Raw genomic sequence first — 11,598 nt, 5'->3', positions numbered from 1 at the left:
CCCAGCATGTGTGTGTCTGGTACTGGGGACTGAAGCCAGCGATGCTCTACCACTGAGCTACACTCCCAGCCCTTTTTATTTTATTTTGAGACAGGGTCTTTTTAGATCGTGGAGGGTCTTGATAACTTGCTGAAGCTGGCCTTAAACTTGTCATCCTTCTGCCTCAGTCTCCGAGTAGCAGCGTGCGCCACAGTGCCCGGTGCCACTCAGTTTTTGAGGCAATATCTTGCTACCCTTCTGTGGCCCCTGATCACTTGTAAAACGGGAACACTGGCAAAATGATATATAGAACGTGCAGCTCCCCTCTCCCAACGCCAGTGCTTGGGATTAAACCCAAAGGTGTTCTACAATTGAGCATGAGCTACATCCCCAGCCCTTTTATTTTATTTGTTTTTTGACAAGATCTCTTAAACTGCTCATGCTGGCCTCGAACTTGAGAAACTCCTGCCCTCGCCTTCCTAATGGCTGGGATTACAGGCGTGTGCCCCGCTCTGCAAACTGTTTTCTATTTATCCTTGACTTTAAATCGAAGAAAACATTGAAAACCTAAGATAAAAATAGTTACTGTTTATCATTTCGCTAGCACACACACCTTCTCCCCGCTCTCGGTCGTCCCGTTTCCCTTTCCCCAGTCGCTCTCCTTTTTCTCTAGCTTCCCCTCAAGAGGGCACGCAAGCTTCACAGCTTGGGTGCCTCACTTCCGTTCGCCTTCAACCTTCCTTCTGCGCATGTGCCCCGCTCCTTTCTTGGCTGCTTTAACCCTCTAGGTGGTTTAGGGAAAGATTGCACATACTGCGCCTGCGCACTCTTAGTCCGGCCCTCTCCGCCGTCATCCCCGGAAACGCTTCCTTCCCACGCAGCATCTACAGCCCCTCGGGTCGCTGGATCTTTGCCTCTCTAGGCCGTAGGGCCTCTCCTCCATGGTTCTGTCTGTCAGTCGGGTTTCGGGAGCCTGCCGACGAGGCCACGCCACGCGCGGATGCTTCATCCTTGAGTCCGTCACCGGTGAGTGAACCCCAGAAGAGTGTGTGTGCGGCGGAGGCCGAGAGGCCGGCCTGGGCAGGACCTCCCCTCACTCGGGGAATGGGTCTGTCCGCCCCGCCCTCCCCCCAACTCCCGGAATGGGTTCGCCCCTCGGTCCCAGTCCCTCCTCCAGGCCCGGCGGCGTTGCCAGGGCGACGGCCTGCCGGCTGAGGCCCGGCGTGTGTCCCCGCAGGTGGCGGGGCGGCCCGGGGCCCATGGCGCGGCGGTGCTGACAGAGGCGCGGGCGGCGGCCGGGCCGGAGGGCCGGCATGGCGGGCCAGTTCCGCAGCTACGTGTGGGACCCGTTGCTGATCCTGTCGCAGATCGTCCTCATGCAGACTGTCTATTACGGCTCGCTGGGCCTGTGGCTGGCGCTGGTGGACGCGCTAGTGCGAAGCAGCCCCTCGCTGGACCAGATGTTCGACGCCGAGGTAGGGTCCCCGGGCGGCGCGGGTGGGGTCTCGCCACACCGAGTAGCTCTGGACCGCGTTCCCACTTCGTGGCCCTCGGGAATGGCTTTTACCCTTCAAAGTCTCAGCTGCCCCATAGGTGACATGGAATGACAGACGACAGGCAGAGAGGTGAAAAGAAAAGGGCCTGGATAGCATCGTAAATAGGCCTGCGACCTAGGCCACTCTATGGGTCTCTTCCCTGAGTCTCTGAATCCAGATTCTCAGGGCCCATCCTGGGGAGAGGAGTGGATGAAAAGGCATTCTTGGGGTTTCAGTGGAAACTGCCTAGACTTTGGGTCATAGCTTCCATTTAAGTTCCACTTTACTTGCTGTGTGACGTGGGGCCAGTGTTACCTCTCTGAACTTGCTTTCATGTCTGCAAAATCATGAAACTGTTATTGGAGAGCATGAATTTCAGTACAGAGATCCTGTACTTAAGAGTCCAATCTAGGCCCAGACATGTCAGCTCTGGGAACTTGGGGAACTTGCTTCACTTTTTTAGAGCCTTTTTGTTTTCCGGAAAGTGGGCAGAATAGTCCGACCATGTCACTCTCAGTAAAACGTTATGAAGCCCAGAGGAGCCTAGAAATAAGTACTTTATAAGGTAAAGGAGGCTGCATCTGAGAAGCAGCTATTGGTGTGTGGTAATGAACACAGTCATCACCTTTGCTCAGCTAGGAGACCTGGCTGGAGTTCTTGCCCCTGATGCATACTCTTTGCATAGCCTGTGGGCAATTTATTATTCTGATAGATGTAGTAATAATAACAGAGGCTTTTAGCATAGTGACCAAGATCTCAGGCTTAGAGGCAGACTCACCTGAATGAATCTCAAGGTTTTTATAAGGATAATATGAGATAATGGATGTCATGGGCCTTTCTTCGTAAGCTGAAAGTGTGGTAGAGATATTTGGTCTTCATTAGTGTGTGTCAAGGGTAGCAGAGGTTCATACCTACCAGGCACAAAGTAGTAACCTTATAGGAGCCTTTATTCTAGGAAGGGCACGTGGAAATCCTAGGCTGTGTTGAAGAGTCAACTGATGTGCACAGCCTGAGTTCTAGGTCAGGGGTCAGCAAACCTTTTGGAAATGGGGAGGTAGTAAATATTTTAGGTTACAACTACTCAGCTCTGCCACCATAGTGCAAAAGCAGCCAGAGATGATAAATAAGTGAATATCTGAGGACTGTGTTTCCATAAAACTTTATTTACAAAAGCAGGTGTTTCACCTATGGGCCAATGGTTTGCTGAACCACTTTTTCAATATATTGTATCATTTTGGGCAATTTAACTCCTTTGAGCTTTTATGTACTCCTCTGTAAACTAAGAATAGTAATTCCTTTCTTGCCTACTGTGAAGATTAAATGAGATATCATAATGGATGTATAAAAAAGAACCTTGTTGGAAATAGTCTGTTGAACAGTCCAGTCAAAGTGGGCATTGTCCTTGTGTGCTTTGGGAAGAATGCTTGTGCCTTAGGAGGCCTGCTGGGATCCTAGAGCCTGGGGCTCTGCCAAGTCACTTCTCCAGCATATTTCCATTTGTGATTCCCCTCAGATCCTGGGCTTTTCTACCCCTCCAGGCCGGCTGTCCATGATGTCCTTCATCCTCAACGCTCTCACCTGGTGAGTATCACCAGTTTTATTATCCAGCTTTGGGGGTCTTAGCACTGGGACTAACTTCCTAAATTTGGACATGAGACATGCTGGCACTTGTTCCTAGGGAGTGTGGACTGAAGTGGGTGGCAGAGATCAGTTCTGGGATTAATTCTATCATGGAACTCCTTCTGTTGCTGTTTTGACTTAGTTGCAAAGCTCTTGTCACTATGTGTGCTGCCTGCATGATAGCTTCCATCTCAGATTACTTTCCTGATATGGCATGAAGTGAGGAGAGGGTTAGACTGGGAGTCAGGAGAACTATCTATCCATCCTTGGTCCCTGTGCCATTGGCCTAGTTACTTCCCTCCTCTCTGAGCCTCAGACTCCTTATCTGTACACAAGGAGTTGGACTCAGTGACGTGTAAGGTCACTCATGACCACTGCCGGTCTCTTGAGAGGTGGTTTAGTGTAGTGATCAAGATCTCAGGCTCAGAGGCAGACTCACTTGACGAATCTCAGCTTTACCACTTTGGACAAGTTAAATCTATCTAAGCCCCATTTCCTCAGGAGCTAATAACATTGCCTACCTCATAGTTGTAAGGATCAAGTGAGTTAATTTACAGGAAAAACTTAGAATGATGCCTTGTACATTGCTATTATTATTGACCTTACACTGGAATACTTGAATACTGCTAGGCTAATTTTGAACTAAATTTGTCTCCCACATGTTTTCTGTTTGGCTTATACAGAGGTCAGCCCACACATGGAGTTTAACATATTTTTTCACTTAGTTGAATTTCAGTATGTTTTATAAAAGTGCAGATTTATGGCTTCTCTTGAATAATGGGAAGATGGATTGCAGGCTACCCTTCTAGTATGGTAACGTTTGCCTAAATGCAAGTAGCTTTTGTCTCCTCTTAAGCTAGAACATATATAGTTTTAGGATGCACCACCATTCCCTAGCTTCCTTCTGACAGTTGCCATTTATCATCAATCTCCTAGTTTTATTTTCTTCTATTTAGTGTGATTCACTCTTGATGTTACCTACCAGGTTCCTTTAGGCATCAGTAACACTTGCTTCACACTTAACCTTGCTTGCTTCTGACCACTATGCTGCCATTCTAATTTTTCCCTATCCCCCAAATAATCTAATCTAAGGCCAGGACAACCCAGTGACAACTCACTGCTGTCCTCTCCCAACAGTGCCCTGGGCTTGCTGTACTTCATCCGGCGAGGGAAGCAGTGTCTGGATTTCACTGTCACTGTCCATTTCTTTCACCTCCTGGGCTGCTGGTTCTACAGCTCCCGTTTCCCCTCGGCGCTGACCTGGTGGCTGGTCCAAGCCGTGTGCATTGCACTCATGGCTGTCATCGGGGAGTACCTGTGCATGCGGACGGAGCTCAAGGAGATCCCCCTCAACTCAGCCCCTAAATCCAATGTCTAGAATTGGGCCCTTTGGACACTCTACTGGCACTTGGGCTCCCCAACTTGGGCTAATCAGACCTTCTGGATGAGGTCCAGCCCAGGTCTGAGAGGAACCCTGGAAATGTGAAGTCTCTGTTGGTGAAGAGATAGTGAGGTCCTGTCAAGAAGGCAGGTAGCAGTCAGGATCACAGCTGCAAGAATGGCCTCTGTCTGCTGAAGCCTTGGTATCTGGGAGGTCAGGAAGGGGACCTCTTTGAGGGTCATATCAGATTTGGAACCATGTCACTCTTGAGCCATCACATCTATCACCAGCCTATTGTTTTAAAAAAGAAAAAAAAAAATCAAGGATATCTGATTGGAACAAACCACTCTTCTAGTCATCTGTCTTACCCCTGGACAGCTATTACCTTTGCCATGTTGTGGAACTACAGTGATTCTTTTTAGAGCAACAGATTTCTGGAGCCATAGCCACAGAAAGAGATCTAGTGCAAAGTACTATGCTACTGTCAGGGAGAGGGCAGCAGACGCAGACATCAAGCGCAAGGAGAATGCAAAGCCTGTGCCCTGTTACACACATACATGTGTGCACCCAAGAACCCATGATTAATTTCCTTCAAGTTCCCACTCCTGGGTTCCCACCCTGATGCCAGCCTTCCTCAAAGCAGGTCATAGGACCCAGAGAAGAATCCCATCATCACTTCCAGTCTAACCCTCATATTGGGGTCACTGCCTGCTCTCTAGGAATGACCAGGTTCCCAAGCTCCTACTGGATCTCAGTACTGGATCTGGCAAGAGTTCCTTTTTCCTGTATTATTTGGAATTCTCTGGTGGGAAGGGCATGGTGGGTGCCCAGCTTTAGGAAGCCCAACTTTCCAGCCCAGGCTATGCTGATAGTGCTGAGGCAGATAAAAATTTGCTGCTAAGATTTTTCTTTGGGGTAGAATTTCCTGTGAGGGGCTAGCAGCTCTCCTTCCTGTGTACAGAAATACAGTATTTTCCATGGTTCCGTCTGTACTTCCTTTGTAATGCGTGGTTGGAACTGAGATAGATGAATAGCTAGGCAAAGGATCTACAAAGAATTGTTAAGTTACCTTATCCTTTCCTGGACCTTCAGTTATTTCTCCAATTGGTTAAAATACAAAACATGCAGGGAACTCTGCCTCACTCCATGTCCCCACCTCCCACACCTATAGCTCCTTTTACTATGCCTCTGGTTAATTGCCATGACTCTTGGGACTTCCCCCCACCCCCTCTTGCTGATTTCTGAACATGTGCAACAGAGCAACACCACTTCTGCACTGAAACCATCAGTGTTCTTTGATTTCTCTGGATTTTGCCCAAGAAAGCTGTCAGGGTTTAGCTTTTAGTATTAGAGTTACATAGAAAAGTTTTGTCTCTCTAGGAGCCTTTCTAGCCTCCTGGCTGAGCCTTGTGTAGGGAACCAAACCTTACAGGGGCAAACATGCTTGGGTGGAAGCTGGGAAAGTGCTAGAGTGAGGCAGCTCAAGAACTCAGAGTGCTGTGGCCAAAGTGGATGGAAGCAGCTTGTTACTGGGGCATAGTAATCCTGGCTGCAGGGTCCAGGAGGTAAGGCCAGGGGTTGGTGGATTTCCCCCTAGAGACCACAAATTCTACAGGCATGTAACTAACTTTTTGAAGGGCTTCAGACACACCCCATGTGGCAGCTCTCTCCCTTGATGAGCTGTAGTGGCTGTTGCTGCCGCTATGGTTGGACCACCTCTTTAGGATTTCCTTTGAGGACTGGTGCCACTTTTTTCTGCATATCTTCTGTGATGACATGTCTTTGTCTCTTGAGTGCTACTTTAACTTTTGGAAAATGCCCCAAATCAGGAGAACCAGTCCCCCTCTCAAGAATATTGTAACCAAGTTGAGTGACAGGGATCAAAAATATGTGACTTTAAGCCAGACACAGTGGTACATGCCTGTGATCCCAGCTCTCTGGAGGCTGAGGCAGAAGGACTGCAAGTTTTTAAGGCCAGCCTGGGCAACTTAATGAGATTTTAAGAAAAAAAAAAAAAAAAAAAAGGCTGGGTATGTAGCTCAGTGGAAGAGCATCTAGCAGGTGTGAGTCTCTGGGTTCCATCCCTAGGGCTTCCCCCACCCCATCCCCCCACCCCAAAAAAAAGTCACCTTAAAAGAGTTTTGCAATTCTAAGTAACAAAAAACAATTTCTGGAACTAAGTTCCAGAGGACTGAGCAAGGCAGTGATATGTTTGTCATCTGAATAATCTATTAAGTACTTAATAGGTATCCAGGAGTGAGCTAAGGGGTATGTCTCCTTTCTCAATCTTCCCAACAACCCTCTAAAGTAGGAAATACCATCATCTGTATCTTATGTATGAGGAGACTGTTAAGAACTTATACAGGGTTACATTTTAGGAGCTGGCAGTATCAGGATTTGGGCTCTGGTGGTAACATTATTAAGCATCATTTTGATTGGTTAAACAATCTATCACCTTATAAGCATACCTCACCATCCCATTGTTTTAAATACTAAGGATGAATAGTGCTTTGTAAACATTACTTTCTGAGAAAAAACTGATAGGCAGTGTACTAAATATGGCCAGAAGTTTCCCAAGTGGTTCTAGAAATGTAGAAAATGTCTTTATTTCCAAATTATAAAGGATAGTACTGAGGTCACAAAGCTATCTCCCTCCTATTTCAAGTTGATAATCATGACTTTCTACTTTCTAACCATTCAGAGAGAAAAGTGGACTGTTGCATAATTGCTTAGAATAATTTATAACTCTGAAGGAGGATGGGAAAGGAGAAAGTGATGTCTAGCTCAGAGGGCACCTCTAACCCCTTGCTCTAGGCAACCCTGACCAAATCTGAGTCAAATGGGAGCCAGGATGGTAGTCAAAAGATATCTGAGATTGGAGATTGGTGGGAAGCTCCAGGTGTCCCTAAGTTCTGGTGGTACATAGCTCAAACAGGCTGTCCTAGAAGTTGAGTTTCTTGGTCTCCTTCCTCTGACTAGCAGATCAGGGTGGCTTTTGGGGGGGAGAGCAGTCAGCAATCAGGTATGGAATATCTCCCTGTACCTGTAGCACAGGGACCACAGATACTCTGGGGCAGGCTTCTGGGAACCCAGAGCAGGAGGAGTAGGGGTGGACTCAGGGTACCAGAGGAGCCTGAGGGATTAGAAGCCACGTCTTGCTCAAGGAAGCTAAGCCATGTCCTGCCTCTGCCTGGGCAAGTCAGTGTTATAAGGGTCCAGTGCTGGAAGACTTTAAAGAGCAGCAGTGGAGTGCAGGGCTAAGTCCTGGAATCCTCATTAATAGCTGTGAGATCTTGGGTAAGACACCCAACTTCTCACACTACCTCAGTTTCCTCATTTGTAAAACGAGGGTTAATTGTAGTCATCCCTCAGTGTCCATGGGAGATTGGTTTTAGGATCCGCAAGGTTATCAAATTCTGAAGATACTCATCTCTTTTACAAAATGGCTCAGTTAAAAAAAAAGGGGGGGGAAATAGCATATTATTTGCACATAACCTTCATTCCTCCTGTTGTATACTTTAAATCATCTCCAGAGTACTTACAATTCCTAATACAATATAAATGTTATGTAAATTGTTGTTAAACTATAGGGAAGGACAAGAAAAGGATCTGTACATTTTCTGTATGAACCCAGTATTGTATTTTTCCCCAAATAATTTTGGACTACAGTTGAATCCATGGATTTATAATTAGTAAGCTATTGCTTACCTCTCCATTTTACATAAGTGGACAAGACTTTCTTCTGCGCCTGTGTTATCTAATGTTAGATAGGCGGCTGGCTTGTCTGTGATATAGGTGCCATCACCAAGTATTGAGCTGTTTGTGCCCTACCCTGCAAGTGGTTAATTTATATTCCTGTTTAATCTAATGAAACAGGCACCACCATTCCCTGCATTTTGCAGGCAACATTTGAAAATTAGGGAGTAAACAGCTTTCCCCAACAGGGGCTGCAGCTGTAGCTCAGTGGCAGAGTGCTTGCTTAGCACATGTGAGGCTCTGGGTTCCATCCTCAGCACCACCTAAAAATAAGGCATGCTGTCCATATACAACTGCAAAAAACAAAACAAAATAAACCCCACAAACTAGCCATGTCTGCCTTGAAGGCCTCATCCTCTTCACATTTCAGTTGCTTGAACTTACCTGGTCCAAATAATTGGGACAGTATTGAAATCCAGATGCCACTTTAGCAAAAGGTTGTGAATGTGAACATAAGTTTGGCTTGTTAACAATCATCCAGTTCTCTAAAAACTGACAAGTATGATTTCTTGAAAGCAAGAAAAAGGATCAGTACTAGCCTCAGGGTTCATTATGGTAAAGGGCCAGGGAGAAGGTTTGGGGAGAGGCCAAACATTTGGTTCAATACCTGGCTTCATGTATTGGTCAATACCTATTCAAGCTGGCTTTACCTACATAAGCCTGATCCACTTAAGACCCTCTGAAATGGATATTAGTATCCCTATTTTAAAAACAGATGAAATAGTCTCTGAAAGCTCATGTGACTTATTAATATAATATAATTATATTATATATAATTTTGATATATATAATATAATATATCAAAATAATATAAGATTCAAAAATTTAGTTTCCCCTCCTGCCCTGGTTAACTGTTTGGGAACCATTTGTGAGATATCTTCCTTCCCAAATCAGGATCTCACAGAACCCAGAAGAGCCTCAGACTAAAGTGGTTAAATAAGAGGGTTGTGGTGGGAAGATCCCAACTGTGGGATTGTGAGAAGCAGGTTGTCAGAGGCATAAACGCCAGGGGAGGTGGGGGTAAGGCTGGCAGGTACACTGCTGCTGGGAGTCACTCTTCCCTAGGACCTGCATGTTTTGCTCTCCTGGCCATGATGGATCCTGCCCTCAGCACCACAGACTCCCCTGCGCTGGGTGGCTCTTCTTGGGCAGGTGGAGACCAACTGCTTTCTGTGGAGCAAAGTGGGAGTTGCCAGTCTTGCCTAGGTCCACCCTATTTCCCCACTTGGGCTTCTGGTCCCCTAGGCTATGTAGGGAAAGGGGAGGAGCAGAAAGGGTTTGGAATTTCTGTTTGGGTACATGGTGCCCTGACTGCCCACTAATGGCAGCTCAATCCTAAAATTCATTCAGAGGTTGATGGATCAGGTTCCTGGGAAGGAAGATTGAGTAAAGGTTATTTTCCAAGGTTGATGGGATTGATGGTGGGCCGCAGGGATCAGAATTGCAGACTACTGATGGAATGGGCTGGGGTAAAGCTGAGCCAGAAGTGGAAGAGGTTGCACCGGAAGTTGCAGGGGTAGGGTTGGGTAGGGTATGCCCTGTAAGAGGGTGCTATGCTTAGATCTCATTGGGAGGTAGGAAGCCTGCAACAGAGGCGCCAACTCAGGCTGAGCCGTTCAGGCTGGGCCACGGGTCCCAGATTCCAGATCCACGGAGACCCAGTCGCCCAGCTGAGCACTTGTTGAGAGGAGGGGCCCTAGCAAGGGGGTTAAGGGGGAAGCCCTCCCATAGGTCACTCTCTTCCAAAGGGAACTGCCCTGTCTTCTCCCGGCAGGGTTCTGCGCCTCTTGATGGCTGCCAGCTGCCGTCCTCTCTGGGAGGCACCCTCCCTGCACAGTGCACCCTCCCTGCACAGTGTGCCTCCTGGGAATATGGAGGATTATAGCTTTTGGAGAATAAAACTCCCTGGGCTTCCCTTTCCCCAACTGCGTTCCAGGTCCTTTGGCTCCTATCAACAGAGGGCGACGCCCACCAGATGGATTCGACATGGCTGGGATTCAAGGATGGACTTGCCATGTCACTGGAGCAGCAGAGATGTGGTGCCAACTCCCTGTCTACCTGGTGTTTTCTGTTGTGACCCAGGTGGGCCGTATATGGAGGTCCAGCCTTTCTTGAAGCAAATGCACTGATAATCAGGCTTGTTGTGGACTAGATGCTGGAACTGCTTCACTGCCCAGTGACTTCCAGGCCTTCTTTCTGCACCTGCCCACTCTTTGGGGAAAATGGAATGGGGAGCAGCCTTCTCACTCCTAGCTGAGTGAGTCGGAACAAGTCCCTTTTTCTATCTGGGCGCCAAGGTTTCCTCAGCTTGCAGAGTCATTGTGAGGCATCTTGGACCCAGGAAGCCCACGGCAAATGTCCTGCTCTGACTTCATAGAGAAGAGTGCAGCGCTCAGGAGACCCACTGGCAGAGGGGAGGGGGAGGGGTGCAACCCCCAGCTCTAGACTGACCTTAGGAACTTGGGGCTGGGCTTTGGGGATCCGGAAGTCGTGACACACACTCCCTTGGCCACCTTCACCAAGGGCTTTTTTTCCTCCATCCTCTCAACCTCGCATGAACTGGCGGAGCCAGCGGCAGCATTTTTCGGTGCCATGTGGAAGATTTTATTTGTAGACTCGCAAATTTGCCCGCCCAACCCTCGCGTCCAGCTGATTGCGCGATCTCCGCCCTTTCCTCACACATCAGGCTCCCATCGGGTCACTCCACCTGCGTGCACAGAGACCTCAGTGTTAGGCGCTAAGATCGCCCCTAGAGGGCGCTGTTGCTTGGTAAGAGGGCACAGGGACAAGTTGGAGATGCTGGTTTTGCTGAAGGGGAAGCCTTCCTTTAGCTGGACCGCCATAGCTAATGGTCCCCTCTTTCAATGGGGCCTCATTGATTCCTTGGAGGGATTGAAGTAATGTGTTCTTCCTGTTTTCTTTTTCTTTCCTTTTACTTTCTTCTCTTTTTTCTTAGTATTATTTTGCTAAGGAACTTAGAGTAAATTTCATTTGAAGCATGAAAAAAATCAAACAAATGGAGGGTTGATTTGGTAGGATTGGGGATGGGATGCAGCAAAGCCCAATCTGGCCACGTTCCTCCATAAACTGGTTCATTTAAATCTCTATGAGACTGAGAGCCACAGCAATTCTAGGCCATCCCGAGGCCTCCTGGCAACAAGATGACCCACCTTGGAGCCTACACTTTCAGTGTCTTTCCTTCCCCAGAGCCCCTAGTTGCATTCTGAGAAACCTAAGCCCTGCCACTATCATGATGTTTGGCCTGGTCAATGGCTTCCCCCTCTCTGGCTACAGAGACAGAGCCTCCCAGCCCTGCCAGTCACTGTC

At 47.8% G+C, this 11,598-nt stretch overlaps 1 protein-coding gene across 1 annotated transcript; it reads left to right on the top strand.

Annotated features, from left to right (window-relative positions):
• The first annotated feature begins 822 nt into the window (after window positions 1–822).
• Window positions 823–5,499, top strand: Sys1 (SYS1 golgi trafficking protein). Its single transcript, XM_076852047.1, has 4 exons — window positions 823–1,005; window positions 1,217–1,454; window positions 3,028–3,095; window positions 4,272–5,499. The coding sequence occupies exons 2-4, from the start codon at window positions 1,293–1,295 to the stop codon at window positions 4,510–4,512; spliced, it is 471 nt and encodes a 156-aa protein (XP_076708162.1). The 5' UTR covers window positions 823–1,005; window positions 1,217–1,292; the 3' UTR covers window positions 4,513–5,499.
• Window positions 5,500–11,598: the final 6,099 nt, after the last annotated feature.

Source organism: Callospermophilus lateralis, chromosome 3 (assembly GCF_048772815.1).
Source record: "Callospermophilus lateralis isolate mCalLat2 chromosome 3, mCalLat2.hap1, whole genome shotgun sequence".
Taxonomy (NCBI): domain Eukaryota; kingdom Metazoa; phylum Chordata; class Mammalia; order Rodentia; family Sciuridae; genus Callospermophilus; species Callospermophilus lateralis.
This window is presented reverse-complemented; position numbering and strand designations above follow the sequence as displayed.